Source organism: Castor canadensis, chromosome 14 (assembly GCF_047511655.1).
Source record: "Castor canadensis chromosome 14, mCasCan1.hap1v2, whole genome shotgun sequence".
In the NCBI taxonomy this organism is placed as follows: Eukaryota; Metazoa; Chordata; class Mammalia; order Rodentia; family Castoridae; genus Castor; species Castor canadensis.
In genome coordinates, this window is record NC_133399.1 from 57488231 (window position 1) to 57510799 (window position 22569).

General features: G+C 36.7%; 1 protein-coding gene across 1 annotated transcript in view; it reads right to left on the bottom strand.

Annotated features, from left to right (window-relative positions):
* Positions 1–22569, bottom strand: part of LOC109676412 (disintegrin and metalloproteinase domain-containing protein 5-like) — a 208130-nt gene that overhangs the window by 177786 nt on the left and 7775 nt on the right. The window contains exons 8-10 of the mRNA XM_074053314.1: positions 5476–5547; positions 5123–5289; positions 4187–4268 (exon numbers count right to left, since the gene is read on the bottom strand). Coding sequence (XP_073909415.1) covers positions 4187–4268; positions 5123–5289; positions 5476–5547 — 321 coding nt within the window. The remainder of the gene's footprint in view (positions 1–4186; positions 4269–5122; positions 5290–5475; positions 5548–22569) is intronic.

Here is a 22569-nt window from a genome sequence, read left to right on the forward strand (position 1 = left end):
GGGTTATAGTAGATGTTTCCAATTATTTTTGTTACATTTAAATATTTGGTTTGGTTTTGAATTAGTGACTTGTTATTGCTATATGCATTCTCTCCTCTGAGTGGTAGTGAAAGAAATATCCAACTTAACACATATATAAATCATAATTTAGAAACACAAGTAATATGGAATATCAAGGCAATATGACTCCTCCAAAAAAGTTCATAATACCTCAATAACTGAATCCAAAGATAATGAAATGACTGAAAGGTGAAAGAAATCATACTTTTTTTAAAGCTGATCAATGACCTGAAGGATGATTTTTAAAAAGATAACTCTGGTGGGTGTCTAGCCCTCTCAGGAAACATATCCAGTGCACATCCAAACCATCAGAACTGCCACTGTGACTGTGAGCCAAAGCAGGAGAGGCTGAGCACATTGACCACAGGATGAGGTGCATCCTGCAAGATGGCAGGATACTCATTGAGACCTTCAAAGCTTTTGACATGCATACAAATAAATAACCTAATGATGTGCTTCAAGTTCTTAAAAAACAAGAACAAGCCAAACCTAAAATCAGTATATAGAAACAAATAGTAAAATTCAAAACAGAAATTACTGAAATGGAGACTAAAAGAACAAGACAACGAATCAGTGAAACCAAGTGTTGGCTCTTTAAAAAGGTAAACAAGGTTGACAAATCCTTAGCCAAACTAACTAAAAGAAAGGGAGATAATATTCAAGTTAATAAAACTGTAGGTGAAAAAGGAAATATTACAACAGATACCAATGAAATTTAGAGGATCATTAGAGAATATTTTGAAATTTTGTATTATAATAAACTGGAAAAACTAGAAGAAATGGATGTTCCTAGATACATATGACTTACTGAAATTGAAGTAAGTGTATATAAACAATGTAAACTTATCTATAAAGAGCAATAAAACTGAAGCAGTAATAGTCTTCTGACAAAGAAGAGCACATGACCGGATGGATTCACTGCTGAATTCTACCAGACCATTAACAAAGAGATATCACCATGCTTCTCAAACTATTGCATAAAATGGAAAAGGATCACTACCAAAGTCATTATATGAAATTAGTATTACCCTGATACCAAAACTGAATAAGAACACACAAAAAAGAGAGAAAACTATTAGACCAATTTCATTCGTGAGCATAACAAAAACTTACAAACCAAATTTAACAACTCATTAAAAAGATCATACACCATGATCTAGTTAGTTTCATCGTAGAGATCCAAGGATGGGCCACCATATGCAAATCAATAAGCATAATACAGCACATAGCAGAATCAAAAACAAAAATCACATGATATTTCAAAAGATGCAGGAAAAAAAAGCCTTTGACAAAACTCAACATCCATTCATGACATAAAGCCTTGGAGAAAATAGGAATAAAAGGAACATGTCTCAACATAATAGACTATATAAGACAAGCCTATAGCCAGCATTGTACTAAATGGGAAAAAACTTAAAAGCATTTCCTCTAAAATCAGGAATGAGGCAAGGTGCCTACGCTCTCCACTTGTATTCAATACAGTGATTAAATTTTTACCCTGAGCAATAAGGCAAGAGAAAGGAATAAAAGGGATACAGTAGGAAAGAAAGTAATCAAACTATCCCTATTTGCGAATGGTATGTCCTATAGTTAAAAGACCCTGAAGACTACACCAGAAAAGTCTTAGATCTGATAAACACTTTTAGCAAAGTGGTAGGATACAAAATCAACATAGAAAAAAATCAGTAGCATTTTCTACAAACCAATAATGAACATGCTGAGAAAAAAATTAGGGAAACACTAGTGTAGCACTCTACAGTGTGGAGGAAACCAGTATGGAGGTTCCTCAAAAACTACTTAATGATCTACCTTATGAACTACTTTATGATCCTACTACACCATTCTTGGTTTACCTGCACACCCATGTTTATTATAGCACTATTCACAATATCCAAGCTACTGAGTCATTGTAGGTGCCCAGGAACAGATGAATGAGTAAGGAAAATGTGATATATATGTGTATATATATTGATGGAGTATTTATTCAGCTATAAAGGACAAAATTATGTCATTTACCAGAAAAAGGATGGAACTAGAGATCATCTTGATATAAGCTAGAAAGATAAATATTGCATGTTTTCACTCACATGTGGAATCTAGGTCTTTTCTTTACAAAAAAAAAAGACAGAAACACAAATGGTGGACTCTTTAAGTATATGTAGGGGAAAACCAGTGGGAGATGGGTGGGGAAAAAAGAGGAGGAAAATTTGATAGAAGTGTATTGTACTACATTTGAAAAGGTCATAATGAAGCCATGTAATAAATTTGTAAGAAAGTTTAGGAAGGAGATGGCTAGGGTAAGGGGTATAAGAAATTGTAAGAGGAGATGAATATGATAAAAGTGCTTTTTATGCAGCTATGTAAATACCACAATGAAACATCTCACTTTTTACAATTACTATATGCTAATTAAAAAACATTGCACTGAAGGTCCAAGGAATTTAAGGAAGGAAAGAAAACTCAATAAAACTATGTTTCTCTCAGACAACATAACAAAATATGTTGAAAATCTAAAGGAATAAAAATTTTAACAGATGTTGTATGTAAAAATTCAATGAGATTATGGGATATACACAAAACCATTATCAGCTGTATCTCTGTATCCCACCAGTAAAAATGGGGAAAGGAAGTTAAACAATCTATATATATTGCAATACAAATCAAAACTTATAAAAGAATAAGGTTTATCAAAAGTGTACAAAACATCTACATTTAAAACTACAAAACACTGTCAGAGAACTTTTGAAAGACTTAAAAACATGGGTAAATTAATCATTCTAGTGGACTAAAAGAACAAATGTTGGTATGTTGTCAATTTGCCCCAAATTATACTCAAAATCCAGTAAGCTCCCACTTCCAGTGGAATAAGATGTAAGCTGATTCTAAAATTTATACAAAAATACAAAGGTACATATTGAAGATAGAGTAACTGACAAAGAACAAAGTTGGAAAACTTAAAAGACATTCAATGAAGGACTTTCAAGAAATTCAATAAAACCACCATATTGAAGGAAATGATTATTAATTTTTAAAAGCATAGTTTATGATATTGTGATTTGTATGTCACCTTCACAAAATTCAACTTTTAAGGTATTTGTTTCGGTATTAACAAATACACTAATTTCGTACTTATTTAAATTTTATGTTGACATTTTATAATATTCTTAATTAACTTATATATTGGTTCTTTTTCTTTACAAATTGCTATGACCAAAATATCCAATTAAAATTAAAGCATAAAAATGCTACCAGGAAAACAAATATACTAATTTCTATCAAATAGTTCTTGTTAACACACACACATAGAGTAAAGAAACATGACTTTCAAGTATCATTGGCAATAATAACGGAGATCCAAACAATTGCTGATGGGCTCCTGTCAAGCTTTGGGTGAGAGATGACCAAAAGTGAAGAATAAAAGCAAGTCCCTAGGAAGTATCAAATTATTCTCTAACCATCGTAATGGGTAACCTGCAACTGGCTTTCTACTCACCTAATCAATCAGTGCATTGTTTTTACAGCAAACCTAACAGGCACACAGCAGGATTAGCTTTAAACCTGGCCATGGCAGTTTGCTTCTTTGTGCATGGCAAGAAAGCATTAACAAGAAGTTCAACTTAAAAAACCAGAGTGCAAGTCTCTTTTCTGAAATACTCTCAGATTAGTTCATCACTCCAATTTTCATATAACATGATAATACAAGGAAAGTGACCTTGAAGTAAAAACTTATTCTACCCCTCTTCAGAAAACAATAGATTGTGAATAAACAATTTGATGAGATCATACAATTAAACTAACAGAAATGATGATACCATTTACTAAAAAGTATGTGATACACAGCAATAATTAAATTAGAGCACAATAATGTTTAGCACACCATTGTTCAAAAAAATTTTTAATTTGATAAAGACCGAGCATATTTTTTAAAAAACAATTGCTATTATGATCAGTTCAACTTTCAAGTGTCCTGTTTTTGAAGTATTCATAAACAGTTTAATTTTGATGTTCCAAATTAGTAAGATAAAGTTATAAAAAGATGAGTAAACTACGAAATATATGTATACGTGCTTTACAATTCTGAAATACGACACTAGTGAAAACAAACTAGATTATGTTCATTACATACCACAGCAATCGCAGCATCATAATGCTTGTCACATATTTTCCCTGGAAATGTGGCACCTATTGAAGCAGGATATTTCTGAAAGCTAAAAAACAATAATTGTATTCATAACTGCACCTTAAAGTAGTATTACTAATTATAAGAATTTCCATAGCAGCAAATGTTGCTCAACAGTTATATGAGCAACACACCATGCTAGACAGAATTGTACTATTTAAATACATGTTCCTCAAAGCTTTAATACTAAGAATGTTTCTATATTAAGGGTATTCCAATGTATCAATTTTGAATTTGATAAACATCAAGGCCTAATAATTTATGCAAAATACCATTGCATTCTTAGCTGTTGTTTTCATTCTCATTCCTCTACATTTACAGCCCTAAAAATTCAATTTTCTATGGCCTGATTCCTCATTTATTCACTAAAGATGAATAGATTTTTTTGCACATCAGATTCTAGATACTATGGCAATTCAATATATTCATTTTATTAGAAAATAAAATATAAGAATACATTAGTTAAGAAGCATGAATTTAGAAATTTGATAATACTAGTTTTTATAAGCTCAAGAAAATTATACCATTTCGTAATTAAGCTTTTAATTATTTCAATTCTTTTTTAATACTTTTACTTTTTGCATTATCATTGGGATTTTTACATTATTGCCACAGGAAGAAATAATTTGCAAGCTACCTTCTTAACAAATTTTTAAGTTTACGGTATGCTATTGGTTACGAGAAGCACAATATTATACATCACATCTTTCAAAATTTGTCTCACATAACTACTATGGGACAAGGACTGTAGCTTTCATTTTTTGCACCTCATGATATCTATCAAATTTTTAGAATATGGCAAATGTATTTTTCCATAATTAACATACTAAGTTATTTGGGGTTATTTCTTCAATTTTATAAAATATAGAATATTTCACTTACGTAAATAAGTACGACATGTGATGTGGTCGATGGTTAAGATGGTCATGTTTCCATCTTAAAAACCTAAGTAGCATATGCTCAATAAGACCTAGAGTAGAAATCTTGTTCTTATTTGACCAGATTTCAATGGAAGAGATTATGACAGTCAGTTTTAACTGGCTAAACATCTAAAAGGCAAAGATAAATGATCAACTTTAAATAAATTTGAATATTATATTAAACTTTTATAAAAACAAATTTGCTATTTTGGCTACAGGAAGTCTTCAAGACCCCAATAAAGTACTTATACACCTGAATACATATTACTCATATATTTACAAAATATATAAACAAAACAGTTTTTAAAAACTTACAGCATTAACAAGGCCAATGATCTGAATAATCTTCTGTGTTACAGCCTTTGTGTCAGAGCCCATATAATCAAACTGAAAAAGATGAGTTATTTTTTAAAAATAGTGATATAATTAACATATCACAGCCCTTTAAGCATATCATGTGCTGTGCTGTACTGTGAAGTAGCCATAGAACTACATTTGGAATTCAGAAAATTAACAATGATGTTAATAATGACTTTATAAAAAATATTCAGCAATATGATTTTTCTTTTCAATTGTGCTATTTTAATACACTCAACACTGGAGCAATATATCAGCTAAGATGCTCTATCTATCCTTTCTCCACAGAGGCATCAGTCTGCACAGCTATTCATACATCAGTCCACCTTCAGGGGAGCAGAGTGAGTCAGATAAGAAATCACAGCACCTGCTTAGAGAAAAAGTTATAAGAAATGAAAGGAGAAATAGAAATGGAAATGTCCTGGAAACCTCAACCCCTCTCTCACAATATTGTTAGAACACTTACAAAAAAAAAATCAGCTTTTTTAGAAAAAAGCTCAACAACACCATAAGCCTATGTATCTAATTAAGATTATAACATTACACTTAACATAGCACAATATGCATCTTAAGCACTCATACAATGTATTTAACCATAAAACATACTTGAACAAATGTAAAAGAATTCAGATCATACAGAGTGTCTTCCCTGACCACAATGAAAACAAAATAAAATGAAGGGGGAAGAGGTAACAGGAAAAATATTTAAAACATTTGGAAACTAAATGGCATACTTCTTAGTAATTCATGAATCAAAGAGAAAGTATCAAAGGAAATTTTTCAAAAATAAATTGAGCAAAGTAAAGTGAAAACATAATATCAACATTGGTAGAACACAGCAGTGCTGGGAGGAGAACTGGTAGCATTAAATTCATCAACACAATTACTTTCTCTAATATTGCTACTTACTTGGTTTCATTTATTACATGAAGATTTATAATAATTTATTTTAGAGTATGATTGGAACGGTAGATCAAGATCAATTTTTATCATTTTAAAGCAAATTCTTCCCAATACCAATAATTGTTTAAAATCTGTCCTATCACTCACTGTTTTTTATTTGCTACTTGAATTAAACAAAGAAGCCTTGTGTCTGTTGCTAGAGCTTGTATTCTCTTTATTTTATGTAATAGTATCACATGTTCATGTTATGTGACAATATCAGTGTTTTAACTTGAAATGATATATATATATAATGTTTGATATACCCAATTCCCTATTTCTTTTTTATTCAGTACTGTATAATCCAATATTACATGTCTATTTTTCAAGTATGCTTTCTTTTCCATTGTGCTAAGAAAACTTAATATGAGATTTACTCTCTTAACAAAAATTTAAGAGCATAGTATTGTTAACTATGGGTACTGTGCTATACAGCTAATCTCTAGATCTTATTCATCTTGCACAACTGAAATTTTATACCCATTGAACATCAACTTCTTGTTCCCCTCACCTACCACACTCCCCAGAAACCATCATTTTTCTGTTTTTATGAGTATGACTATTTTTAAAGACCTCATGTAAGTAGAATCATGCAGTATTCTGTGATTGGTTTATTTAACCTAACCTAACACCCTCCATTGTTGTTACATAATATAGGATTTGCTTCTTTTCTAAAGCTGAATACTATCTCACTGTGTGTACATACCACATTGTCTATCTATTCATCTGCTGATGAACATTAGGTTGCTTCCATATGTTGCCTATTGTGAAAAAAAAATGCTTCATTGACCAGGAGAGTGAATACATTACTTCAAGGTCCTGACTTTCTTTGTACACATATACCAAATTATAAATGGTGCATCATATGATAATTCCATTTTTAATTTTTGAGCAACCTCCATCAAACTGTTTTCCATTTTCTTTGTACAATGAATCATCACCAGCTCTCTCTCGCGCTCTCGCTCTCTCTCTCTCTCCAGTGTGAGTTGAGATATCATTGTAGTTTGGATTTAGATTTTTCTGACAATTACTTATATTGAGCAGCTTTTCACATACTGCTGTCCATTTGCATGCCTCGCTAACCCAGGAATCTAGTCTTTTCTTTTCTCCAGGAGTTTGTAATCTCAGAATGTGACATGATATTGCAGAGTTCTTGGCCACAGGTATGGCATAGGAGCCTGGAGCTAGCCCCCTCTATGGTGATTCTGCCCAGAACTGGATGGAGTTCCTCAGTCCCTCACCACAGATCAGTGACTGTGGATGAGGCATTTTGGCCTTCCCCAGCCCCAACAAGAGGCTTAAGCGGATTGACTGCCCTTCTAGATCCTCCCTCAATTCATACTAAATAACACATCAACTCCAGATCTGGGAAAAATAGGGGCTTGAATTGCCCTCTAGTGATGAAACAGTTACAGTATTCCAACATCAAACCTGGATTTACAGCAATCCTGGAATTACGGTGTCATCACATGCCAAAATAGCAAAAGTAACTATAGCTCAGAGAAAATGAGCAGAATGCTTGAAATTCTGGAATGACAGACATAAAGACAGATACAAAGACTGGAATAAATACTCTTATCCTTCAGTAAATAGATGATGGCACACACCAGTAAGCATTAGGAACTTTCAAGGAACCGTACAATCAAAATAAGAAAACAGACTTTGACCAGATAGTAACCAGTACATGCAAATGTTTGTATGAAAAATTTAAAGGAAATTTGATGAGCTTCAAGAGAACGCAAGGAAGTGATTTAATATTTTAACAAAGAAATTTAAGAGAGGGAAGAAATTTTTGAGAATCAAACAGAAGTTCATGAGCTAAATATATATATATATATATATTTAAATCTATATAAAGCAAAATTAAAAACATGATAGAAGTCATCAACAGGAGAACAGATCAGAGAAGAGAGAATCATGAAGCTCAAAGACAATCTGTTTGAATAAACATTGTTGCAAGAGATAAAAGAATGAAAAGAAATGAGGAAAACCTATGGGAACATGAAGTAATTTCCTACTAGTAGGTCACTTTTAGAATGAAAGAGTGGAAGAACTTCCCCTGGCTATTCTCATGCCTCACAGCAAGGTGTATTTTATGTAAATGAAGTCACTGATAGCACCTTAAGTATATCCCTATGCCTTTGAAATCTTAGCAAAAAAAATTCTGTGTGAGTAAAGAATTGTTAGAAAGTCATTTCATAAAGGAAGAAGGCTTGTACCATTTAAAAAAGAAGTGTATCAATAAAAGGCCATCAGTTCGGACCAAAAGGATATGTATGAAATTAACAAAAGTACAAAATAGTCTCTGGACTCCCAACCAAATAAATATTTTTTTGGTGGTACTGGAGTTGAGCTCAGACCCTTGTGCTCACTTGAGCCACTCCACTGGCCCTTTGATGTTGGTGATTTCTCAGTCTGGAATTTATGCCTAGGATGGGTTGGACCATGAACCTCTGATTTGTGCTTCCTGTATACCTGGGACAGATGCTATACACCTAGCCATTTGTTGAGATGGGAATTCATGAATTTTTTGTCAGGGTTGGCTGTGGTGAACAGCAATCTCCAGATCTCTGCCTCCTGCACAGATAGGATTACAAGATTGAGTCACTGTGCCCAGCCTCTTGTTAGTTTAAGCCACCAAATTTAGTAGTGGCTTGCTATGGGAGCAAAAAAGAGCTTACATGTATCTTAGAGTCTACTTTGTCTGACATTGTGAGAAAAATTATCTTTTCTATCAAAGTATTTGTTATCCTCTTAGATTACTTAAAAATTCCTCAGGTCACCATCTTAGGTCCTTGCTTCTTCTTCTGGATTCCTGTATGACTCCATTGCCATCAACTTTATGCCCTTACCCAACCCCCAAGCCTTTTAGCCAATCAAGGGAGATTGTGAACCTTTGACCTGGACAAATCCCAGATGAGGGGCAGGTACAACTGTGTTAGGGATATAAGGAGGAGCCACTGTCAGTCATTTTGTGCTTGCGTGTTTGGTTAGCTGGAGTGAGCACATGCTTGCACCCTCTTGATCAAGAGAAATTGCCTTGTCAAGATTTTCTGTCTCTTGTGTCTGTTTTTGGCACCGGAGGGTTATTAATACCAACAATTTGGGGGCTCGTCTGGGATTTTACATTCCATCCAGGAAGAGGGTCCCAGTCCCTCCCTGGGAAGATGCATCCTGCTGCCTGATTATGGCAGCCCCAAGGTTTGGCCGAGGGCAACAACTGTCCTGATCTGCGAATGAACTCAGACTGCAGAATTTCTTGACAACATGGGTAAAAGAGCTCTGAAGAAGAGACCATGGTGACCACGTAAGTTTTGTGCACAAACCATGACAAGAAACATCATGGGGGTGACCAAGTAATGTCTTGGTCGTCGGGATACTAGAGGCTGTGTGATGTGTGAATGAGACATGTCAGGTGACACAAAGGGAAAGCAGAGTCCTGATCCACAGTTCTGGGGCAACCTCATATTGTTTAAGGTGGAATTAGATTCTTGAATCTAATCCAGACCAGCAGCTTATACGGACCTGCCAACTACCACGGGTGCCTCAAGCTCCCACGAAGGATGTGGGTGGAGAAGGACAAAGAGAAAAAGAATCAGAGTGCAAGAAACCTCCAAGGCAAAGGAGGGTTGAGCTCCTGATAAAGCACAGTTGACCAGAAGGGAGAAATGGGAAATAAAGGCAGCAAACAAGGGACCAGAAAACAAAGGCCCAAGATAAAATACCCTCTGGGAGCCCCTTAGGGAAGATGTTAAAATATTGGGATGATAGCTCCCCTACAAAAGGAAAAAAGAAACAAAGAATGGTGAAATACTGTTGTTTTATCTGGACCCAAGAACCGATCTTAAAGCCTTTTATTCTTTTGGCCAAAATTTGGGTCTGACGAGGACTGGGTCTGTCAGCTATTAATTGAGCATGTTAACAACAAGAGCTCAGTCATTCAAGAGGAGATGGACTACGCCCTCTGTTGGAGACAGAGTCCTATAGTCCTGTTTCCACTTTAAGAAAAAAAAAACCTAAGCCCCCTTTCTAACTGGGATTTACTCTCACCTCCCCCACCACCTTTTGCCTGCTTTTCCTCTGGCTCAGGTGCCAGAGCTGACCCTAGCCCTGCCCTCCAGGCTTCTGCCTCTCTATCTTCCCCTCCTAACCCTTCCATGTCTACCCCCCTTCAACCCCCAGCCCCTCAAGCTTCAGCTTAAAATTACAAAAACTAGAAAATTGGAAAAATAGATCCATGGAGGAATTATTAGGAGAGGTGCAAAAAGTATGTGTAGGAGAGAGGAAGAAAAACAAAAACAAAAAGCAAAGATTATGTTATTCACAAGCAGGTTAATAGGGAAAAGCCAAACCAATATCCTATTGGACCTCAATCGGCCTGGCCTCCCTCATGGGGTATAAGAGACCAGAAAGTCAGAAGATGAAACAAAGAAGAGGGGAAAATGAGTGCTTTAAATGTGGGGAGACTGGACACTTTAAGAGAGAATGTCCAGAAGGAAAGAGAGTGTAGGAAACTGTTCTCTTAATGACCTTTGATGAAGAATAGGGGGTCAGGGGCTCTTTTACCTTGAAGGGTCCCACTCAGGGCCCTTGATAAATTTAGAAGTGGGACCACAACGTGAAGTTGTTGCCTTCCTGATTGACTCAGGCACTTCCAGATCCTCCCCTGTCTTCTGCCCAGGGGCTTAATCTGTTCCCTGGAGAGGATACTAATTTCTGGGGTAAAGGGAGAAAGCTTTTCAGTTAAAATATTACAAGAAACAAATGTTTACTTCCAAGGCAGGACCACTAAGATACAATTTCTCCTAGTCCCTGAGGCAGGTACCAACCTGATTGGAAGAGACTTAATGACCCAATTAGGAACCAGTTTACATGTAAAAAGGGATAAAATATAAACAAGCGGTTATCACAGCTCCAGTGCTAGCCTTGCCCTCTCTTGAATAGCCTTTTCACCTCTTTATGAATGTAAATAAGAGAGTTGTCCTCAGGGTGCTAACCCAAAAACATAAGGGTCAACCTGAACGTGTGACCTTCTTACCCAAATTCCTAGATTCTATCACCCGAGGTTAGCATGAGTACCTTCAGGCAATAATGGCTATAGTCCTTTTAACTGAAGAAAGTAGAAAAGTCACCTTTGGGGAAAATCTAGTTATTAGCACTCCCCATCAAGATAGAACAATCTTAAACCAAAAAGGTAGGTAGATGGCTGACAGATTCCAGGATCCTAAAGTATGAGGTTGTCTTGCTAGAAAAGGATGACCTAATTTAACTACTGATGAGGCCCTAAATCCAGCTACATTCTTGGAAAGGGGAAGCAGGAAGGAGGAGCCCCGCACATAAATGTTGAGATATAATTGAATATCTTTCCAGACTGGGTTCCATTTCTTTGTGGGTGGATCCTCTCAGGTACTTGAGGATCTGATTGTTTGCTCTAAATCAGACACTTAAAAATCAGCCCACTAACTTTGAGCACATGATAAAAGCAAGAGCACACAAGGGAGGGGTGAGGATAGGTAAGACACCTAAAAAATTAGCTAGCATTTGTTGCCCTCAACACAGAGAAACTAAAGCAGATACCTTAAAAGCAACTGAGGCCAATAGGAGAAGGGGACCAGGAACTAGAGAAAAGTTTAGATCAAAAAGAATTAACCTAGAAGGTAACACATATGCACAGGAAATTAGTGTGAGTCAACTCCCTGTATAGCTATCCTTATCTCAACCAGCAAAAACCCTTGTTCCTTCCTATTATTGCTTATACTCTCTCTTCAACACAATTAGGGATAAGGGCAAAATAGTTTCTGCCGGGTATTGAGGGGTTGGGGGGGAGAGGGAGGGGGCAAAGTGGGTGGTAAAGGAGGGGGTGGGGGCAGGGGGGGAGAAATGACCCAAGCATGTATGCACATATGAATAATAAAATAAAAAATTTTTAAAAATCAGCCCACTAAATTTGTCTTAGAGACCAGATTACCTTGGATTAAATGCCTTCCCATAGCACTACTCAGGATAAGGACAGCCCCTCGAAAGGACATTGGCCTCTCCCCTTATGAAATGCTTTATGGCCTTCCTTACCTTTGCTCTGTTACTGACATGCCTACCTTTAAAACCAAAGACCATTTCCTCAAAAATTATATACTTGGATTGTCCTCTATCTTACTTTATTAAGATAAAAAAAAGGGGGTTGTTACCACAGTCTCCTCCACTTGACTGTCCCATTCACTCACACCAGTCTGGCAATTAGGTGCTAATCAAGACCTGGAAAGAAAATAAGCTTGAGCCAGTTTGGGATGGACCCTTCCTGGTCCTGCTGACCATGGAGACAGCCGTCCGGACTGCGGAGCAGGAATGGACTCATCACACACAGGTAAAGAAGGCGCCCCCACCTGACGAGAAGGAATAATGGGCTGTGCTCTCACATCCAGACAACACCAAAGTGACTTTAAAAAGACTATAGTTAAAATATTCTTTCCCTTCTATTTGGGAAATGGTGTGCTTATTATTAATGTAACTCAGAGTACTTTCCCCTTAACTGTTGAATTTGATGCATACCATATCCTTCCTTGTGGAGACCTTACATCCCAATGGCAGCTCCAAGGATACTCCTTTTATATGTGCCCCATCCGGGGACCCACAAGGAAGACTGGTATCTGTCCAGAGTGGACAGATGTGGGGTAAAACACTGGGTATAAAGGATACACTTCTCCCTTTTATGACAATCCTAAGGGCTGGGCCAGACCCCAAGACACTGGTAAGACTCCAATTTCCACCATCCAGAACAATCAACAGTCTTTTAACATACTCTCTCCTACTTGTAAAGATAAACAATGTAACCCACTTAGTCATAGAAAGCCCTTGGAGTATGTCATGAGAACCATCTATATTTCATAGATATTGGGGACAGATGTCTCAGGACAGACCCGTTAGGTGCCTTTGAGCTCTATCCAGCTCCCAACCCCTCCCAGGCAACACCCAGTTCTACCTCCACTCCAATATTACCTCTACGTTTGAACAACAATCAAACTCAGATAACTGTAGTAGAAGTCAAAGACCTAAGACAAACTGTGGCTATTGAAGTTGGGTACAGGGACACAAATGCTTGGATGAATGGATAAAATGCTGTCTGCACATTAAATAAGAGCAATTGCTAAGTTTGTACTACTGGGAGGCCAGAGTCTCAGGTGGTCATTAGGATGCTTCTCAGATCCAGGTGGAATGTACTGCATGTTGGCTCTGTTTTAGGATGCCAAAGCTTGGAGCAACGAATCCTGCCAGACACTATCGCTACTGTTCCCAGAGGTCAGAGGTCTGCAGGCCAGCCCCCAAGGACTATTAGACCACCCACCCTAGACGTCAATTATACTCCATGTCTCACAGACAGGAGAAACAATTGACAAATGTGGGAAACCTGACAGGATACAGTGAAAGCCAGTCCTTCAACAGCCTCACAAACCAGTCCACACTCTTGGTGGGCAGAGCTGATGTCTGCGGTTCTGTGGAAGACCTTTACTTGAGACTCTCCCAGGTAACTGGAAAGGCACCTGTGCTTTGGTGCAGTTGGCAATCCCTTTCATCCTAGCATTTAGATCCCCAGCCCATGCCACAACATCTAGAAAAATGAGAGACATAGACACAGACACTGCAGCCAACCTCAGAAGCTCCTTTGGTCCCCATGCTTACATTGATGCCATTGGGGTTCCTAGAGGGTGTCAAATGAATTTAAAGCCAGAAATCAAATTGAAGCAGGATTTGAATCAGTATTCTTCTGGTGGTTCACTATAAATAAAAATGTCGATTGGATTAATTATATTTATTATAACCAACAAAGGTTTGCTAACTATACCAGAGATGCCATCAAAGGCATAGCAGAGCAACTGGAACCAACTAGCCAGATGGCTTGGGAGAACAGGCTAGCATTAGACATGATGTTGGCCAAAAAGGGAGGGGTTTGCATAATGATTGGTGTTTCGTGTTGCACATATATACCAAATAATACAGCCCCCAATGGAACTATTACTAAAGCCCTATAGGGTGAAAATTCAGGTATAAATGATCCCTTCACTGACTTAACAGAAAATTGGTTTGGGAGATGAAAGGGCTGGATGATCTCAATCTTAACCTCCTTGATTGTAGTGGCTGGAGTTTTAATTTTAATAGGATGCTGCATAATTCCTTGTGCCCAAGACTAATACATCAGTTAATTGAGGCAACATTCACTAAACAATCACCCTTGCCCTACCAAAATAACTTGTTTCTATTAGAAACATAGGAACATGAGAGCCAATGGCTCCTAAGTGAGTTTGAAAAAAAGAATTTAAATTAAAAGAAGGGAAATTGTAAGAAAAATGATCTTTTCTATCAAAGTATTTGTTACCCTCTTAGATTACTTAAAAATTCCTCAGGTCACCATCTTAGGTCCTTGCTTCTTCTTCAGATTCCTGTATATCTCCATTGTCCACCAACTGCATGGCCTAACCCATCCCCCAAGCCTTTTAGCCAATGGAGGGAGATTGTGAACTTGTGACCTGGACAAATCCCAAGTGAGGAGCAGGTACAACTGTGTCAGGGATATAAGGAGGAGCCACTGTCAGTCATTTTGTACTTGTGTGTCTGCTTAGCTGGAGTGAGCACATGCTTTCCCTTCTTGATCAAGAGAAAATTGCCTTGTCAAGATTTTCTGTCTCTTGTGTGTCTGTTTTTGACACCAGAGGGTTATTAACTCCAACAATATCAATCCAGAAATTGTTTCAAATTTCTATTTATATTTTTTCTGTTCTTTTACTTTCATTTTTTATGTACTATATTTTAGATATGTCAGTTGTAAGCAAAATGTGCGTGCGTGTATGTCTTGTATGATAGCCTTTCTCTGCTATTAATATTTTTCTTTAGTTTTTAATTGCAGAACTTACATAATGAGTTTAAATCTTTCATCTTAAACTTAGCCTTTAAATTTGTTCCACATTTATGATACAGATGCTTTAGCATATGTTTTTTCATCCTTTATTGATTTTTTTCTTGATTTTGCTTAAAATCCTGCTTTCCTCCATCTAACTGTTTTATAATTTAACAAAAATTACAGCAGTTGTGAGATATTCTGCTTGAAGCTGCACATCTCCAGAGATGAATACTGTTTGATTCCATCAGATGCTCTCAGTTCTTATTAAACTGGGACAAACAGAGCCTAACAGGTTAGAATTCTAACCATATATGTTAACATACATTCAAAGACTAAACCCCTGTAAGATATAAAGGATAGTCATGAATTCTCAATATGAGAATTTTGTTTACTTATTTTTCTTTTTTGGTCCAATTGTGTAGAACTGGGAAGAAAACAGATGATAATCTGTTTTTGCCCTTTGCTGGAAATAATTGTCATATTTGGTTTGTAGACTATCCTTCCAATTAGGTTGAAGGAGCTAAATAATACTATTTTATGTAGGAGTGAGTTTTTGAGGGGATGTAATCCATCCTTTCACAGAAGATGTAGTCTTTTTTGACAAAAGAAAACTAGTCAATAAGCTTTAGAAGATTAAGTTGCTTCATCTTATAAAAGTAGAGATCTTATCAAAGTAAGAAATAAATTAATTAATAAAAATTTGGTTTGGGAGGGACCAAGAAAGCAGATAGCCAACAGACTCTGTGTTTCTGAGCTCTCACGAATCTGGCAGAGAACTTCAGATTGACGACTGTAAGGATTGGCAACGTGGCTTTTTTGCCAAGTAAGATACCACCAATGCATAGGGAGCCCATAATGTACAATGACTGACCTTTACATTAGCTTTTCAAAGTCCAAAACAGCCCTGGAAGCCTGGGATCTGCAGACCAGCCGACAAGTTCTGAAAGTGCCTGGACTGTCCCAGACCCACCAAGATTTGCAGCTGTGGAACATCTGACTGTGACTGCACCTCCCTGACAGCCTGTGTGTGGCCTGTGCTGCCAACTCCTGATACCACTGAGAGAAAGTGCAGCTGTTCCAGGTGAACCTGCTGTATCATCTACTCTGAAAATATAGACCAGTGCAGTTTGGGGGAAGATTGCACCCCTCCTGGACAAAACTGGTGGCCTAATAAATGGAGGGAAATTTTTACCTGTGCCTGGTGGGAGTGGGGCTTGAGCACTGAGCTGATCCAGCCTGTGTGGGGGTAATGCAGCCCAGACATAGTTTTGGGAAAATCACAACACATTCGACCACCTTGGAGAAACTGGTAGCATGCTGAAATTAGTAGCACTTGCTCCCAGCAAAAAGCACTCAACCCCAGCTCCCAGGTTTGCCCTGTAGGTGGAAAGAGCTGACCACTGCTCACACACCAGCTCCTTGCAGGACCACATTGGACCTGCCTATTCAAATCAGAAGACCATGACAACCCACCCCCATAAAGAAGAGCCTGGTTTAAACACCCTGAGTGGATCCCCTCCAAACCTGTTGGATAGAGAGGGGCACCTTCAACTGCCACACAACCCAGCATATCAACCCCTAGAAGGGAAAGCACCCAGATAAGAAATTGAAGGAAAGTGTCCAGAGCACTCATTGAACTCAACAGAAACCCACTCCTCTCCACAACAAAGAAGAAATTTGGACAGTAAATACATATTTTTTTTCTTTTTTCTTCCTTTTGGTTTTCTTTTAAAAATTGTTTCTCTCTTTTGCTTTGTTTTTGGTTTTGTTACTTATATCCTTTTTCCACTTTGGTGTAATTTCAATTTTCTTAACCCTCCCTTTTCCCACATATTATTCTCTCCCCTGATTTTTAAATTTATTTATTTTTTCTTTCCCTTCTTCTCTTTCTTCCTCCACTCTCCTGTGTTCCTCTACTCCCTCACCTTCCCCCTGCACTGTTCCTCCCTCCTGTATGATAAGTATTCACTGAGTAGTCTATTACACCAACTTTACATATTACACCCATGCTTACAATCCCTGTACAATTTCTGATAACAGCATCTTCCCCCACAATGACTGAACTACACATATATACACATTATAGACCTACTATTCCAGAGCCCCCACATCTCATATCTTTCTCCCTCTTACCCCATTCACCTCTCCCAGTCTTCTCTTCTGTTGCCATCATTTTAAGTACCAATATCTTTACAAACAACTATTATCTCCCCAGTACCCACTGTATACAGATAATATTACCAAGGGTTTTATATACTATGTAAATAACTGGTTTGACAATGAACCTATGAATTGGTACTGCTAAGTTATACATCCAGGTCAGTGAACAGAAACATTACAATGACCTAGATAACAACTAAGTTAGCTAGAGTATAGAAATTAAGTCAAGGAAAAGAGAACTGGTGACTAAAACCCTCAATTAATAATGAACAACACATGAGCAAAACTCAAAATAAAATCATGGGAAAAAAGAAGGCAGGGGAATAAGATTCCTCAAAAGGTTCATAATCACACAATAGAAAATTTGGTGGACAGTGAAAAGGATGAATCTCCATTTGCCAAGGTCAGAAGAATGATAATAAGAATGTTTAATAAGCTTAAAGTTGAGCTTAAAGAGGATATACAAAAACAACTCAATGAATCCCAAGAAAACACAGAGAAAAAACTCAAGAAAACATAGAAACAACTAAATGAAATCAAAGAGGATGTCAACAAACTTCAAAACAAAGCCAAGGAAATTATTTTTTAAAAAGAGAGCGATAAATGAAATAAAGAAAGCAGTACAAGATGTGAAAGAGGGGCTTAACAAATATATGGAAAATCCCCCCCAAAAAAAAAAATCAAACAGAAAGCCTAGAAATAAAAAGTTCCTTAAGTCAAATAAAAACATACAGTTGAAGCCACTCCAGGAGACTGGAACAAGTGGAAGACAGAATTTCAGGGCTCAAAGACAAAATAGAGATTAAAGAAAGAACAGAAGAATATGTAGACAAAAGACTGAAGAGCTGCAGAAAGAATACACAAGAATTCTGTGACTCCATCAAAACATCAAACCTGAGAAGCATGGGCATCAAAAAGGAGAAGATGTTCAAGCAAACGTTATAGTAATATATACAAAATAATAGCAGAAATTATTCTTCCCAAATCTTGAGAAAGAGATGCCCGTCAAGGTACAGGAAGCCTCCAGAACACCAAAAAGACATGATTAAAATAGAACCTCGCAACAGATTATCATACTTAAAACAATTAGCCAGAGAACAAAGAAAGAATACTGAAAGCTGTAAGACAGAAAAATCAAATAACATATAAGATAAACCCATCTCAATAGAAACCTTAAAGAAGGGCATGAAGTGAGGTATTTTGAGCACTGAAAGAAAACTATTTCAATCCTAGGATACTCTACCTAGCAAATCTATCATTCACAATTGGGGGAGGAATAAAAACCTTCCATGATAAACAGAAACTAAAATAATAAATGATCACTAAATCAGCACTACAGAAGATTCTGAAAGGAATCCTACACTCAGAAAATGAAAACATGACCATGGAAAGATGGGAATTATTAAATCTCAATAGAATAGCAGACAAAGAATTAGAGACTAGCATAAAATTAGCTTCACACACACAAACCCTCACAATTAAATGGCAGGAATTACCACATATATCTCAATATTAACACTGAATGTCAACAGCCTTAACTCCCCCATCAAAAGACATAGATTGGCAAGCATGATTAAAAAAGAAGATCCAACAATTTATTGTTTACATAAAGCCACCTTGCAGAAAGAAACAAACATTGGTGAAGGCTAAAAGAGTGGAAAAACATTTATCAAGGTAATGCTCTGTCAAAACAGGCAGGAGAAACTATATTTATATCAGATAAAGTAGACTTCAAACCTAAATCAGTCAGAAGGACAAAGAAGGTCACTTCATACTAATAAAAGGAGCAATACAACAAGAGGAAATGACAATTGTTAACTTACATGCACTCATTATCAGTGCACCTAACTTCATTAAACATACACTACTGGACTTAAAAACAGAGAGAGATCCCAACACAGTGAATGTGGGTGACTCCAATACTCCTCTATCACCAATAGACAGGTCACTCAAGCAAAAAAAAAAAAAATCAACAAAATAACCCTAGAATTGAATGACAACATAGATCAAATGAATAACAACATGGACCCGACAGACGTCTATAGAGGATTCCACCCTGCAAAAGCACAATATACGTTCTTCTCAGCAGCCCATGGAACGTTCTACAAAATAGGCCATATTGTAGATCACAAAGCAAGTCTTAACAAATATAAGAAAGTTGAAATAACCCCTGCATACTGGCTGACCACAATGAAATAAAACTAGAACTCAACAACAAAAGAAATAGCAGAAAATGCTCTAAAACCTGACCGTGGAACATGTTCCTCCATGGTCAATGGGTAATCAAAGAAACGAGGTAGGAAGTCCCTAGAATTTAATGAAAATGAAAGTACAACCTATCAGAAACTAGAGGACACAGCAAAGGCAGTGCTAAGGGTAAAGTTTACAGCCATGAATGCATATACTCAAAACATATAAAGACTCAAATAAATGACCTAGAAAAACAATAATAATCTAAACTCAAAACTTGCAGAAGGAGAGAAATAATAAATAAGGGCTAGAATCAATGAAATAGAGACCAAAAACCCATACAAAAAATTAATGAAACAATAAGCTGATTGTTTAAAAAGACAAATAAGATTGATAAACCCTTAGAAATCTGACTAAAATGAGGAGGGAAAAGACCCAAATTAATAAAACCAGAAACAAAAAAGGGGAGACTACAACAAACACCAAAGAAACCCAGGGAATTATTAGGGACTACTTTGAAAACCTGCATCAAATAAATTCGAAAATCTAGAAGAAATGGAAAATTTTCTAGACACGTATGACCATCCAAATTGAATCAGGAGGATATAAATCACTTAAATAGACCTATAACAAGCAGTCATATTGAAGCAGCAATAGTCTCCCAAAAAAGTCCAGGACCCAATGGATTCACTAATGAATTCTACCAGATCTTTAAAGAACTAATACAAACACTCCTCAAACTTATCCTTGAAATAGGAAGGGAAAGAACACTACCAAACTCATTCTATGAAACCAGTACTACATTCATCCCAAAACCGGGTCAAGGACACAACAATAAAGAGAATTACAGGTCAATCTCATTAATGAACTTAGACCCAAAAATCCTCAATAAAATACTAACAAAACAAATTCAACAACATAATGAAAAGATCATGCACCATGATCAAGCTGACTTCATCCCAGGGATGCAGGGATGGGTCAACATACACAAATCATTAAATGTAGTACAGCATGTTAACAGAAGCAAAGACAAAAATCATATGATCATCTCAACAAATGCAGAAAAAGCCTTCAACATCCATTTATGATAAAAGCTCAATGAAACTAGTAATAGAAGGAATGCACCTCAACATAATAAAGGCTGTATATGAAAAGCCTGCAGATACCACCATACTAAATGGGGAAGAACTGAAACCGTTTCCTCTAAAATCAGGAACAAGGCAAGGGTGTCCACTCTCTCCTCTCTTACTCAACATAGTCTTGGAATTCGTAGCTAAAGCAGGAAGAGGAAATAAAAGGAATTTAAATAGGAATTTTAAAGGAATCTTAAATAAAGGGAGAACTCAAACTGTCCCTGTTTGCAGATGACATGATGTTATACCTAAAGTGACCAAAAAACTCCTAGACATCATAAACACCTCAAGCAAAGTATCAAGATACAAGATCAATTTACAAAACTCAGTAACCTTTCTATATACCAACGATGAATAGACTGAAAAAAGAATATATGCAATAAAATTCCATTTACAATAGCGTCAAATAAAACACCAGGAATAAACTTAACAAAGTTAAACACCTCTCCAATGAAAACTATAAACCACTGGAGAAAGAAATCAAAGAAGACATCAGAAGAAAGAAAGATCTCCTATGCTCATGTATTTGCAGAATCAATATTGTGAAAATGACTATATTACCAAGACAATCTACTTGTTCAATGCAATCCCCATCAAAATTCCAATGACACTCACCACAGAGATTAAAAATCAACCCTAAAGTTCATTTGGTAGCACAAAAGACTGAGAATAGTCATGGCAATACTGCACAAAAAGAATAATGCTGGAGATATCACAATACCTGACTTCAAACTATATTACAGAGCCATAGTAACAAAAAAAAACCAGCATGGTACTGGCACAAAAACAGATATGAAGACAAATGGAACAGAATAGGAGACTCAGATATGAATCCACACAGCTATGCCACTTAATTTTTGACAAAGGCGCCAAAAACATACAATGGAGGAAAGACAGCCCTTCAACAAATGTTGCTGGGAAAACTGGATGTCTACCTGCAGAAAACTGAAACTAGATCCATGTCCTTCAACCTATAAAAGTATCAACTCATTAAGGACCTTAATATAAGACCTGAAACTGTGGGGCTAGTGCAGAAAAGAGCAGAGATACAACGGTATTAATAGGCACAGGCAATTTCTTCCTGAATAGAACTCAAAGAGCTCAGCAACTAAAAGAAAGGATGGACAAATAGGACGACATGAAATTATAAGGCTTCTGCACAACAAAAGAAATGGTCTCCAAATTGAAGAGGTTGCTCACAGAATGGGAAAAATCTTTGCTAGCTATATATTTGACAAAGGATTAATAACCAATTCTGGTTATACAGGGAGATCAAAGAACTGAACTCCCAAAAATATCAATGACCCAATGAAGAAATGAGAAAATGAACTGAACAGAGATTTTTCTTTTTACTTTTTTTTTTTTTTGGCTATTTTTTTTCCTTTTTCTTTTACTATTCATATGTGCATACAAGGCTTGGGTCATTTCTCCCCACTGCCCCCACCCCCTCCCTTACCACCCACTCTGCCCCCTCCCTCTACCCCCCACCCCCTCGATACCCAGCAGAAACTATTTTGCCCTTATTTCTAATTTTGTTGTAGAGAGAGTAAAAGCAGTAACAGGAAGGGACAAGGGTTTTTGCTGGTTGAGATAAGGATAGCTATACAGGGCATTGACTCACATTGATTTCCTGTGCGTGGGTGTTACCTTCTAGGTTAATTCTTTTTCATCTAACCTTTTCTTTAGTACCTGTTCCCCTTTTCCTATTGGCTTCAGTTGCTTTTAAGGTATCTGCTT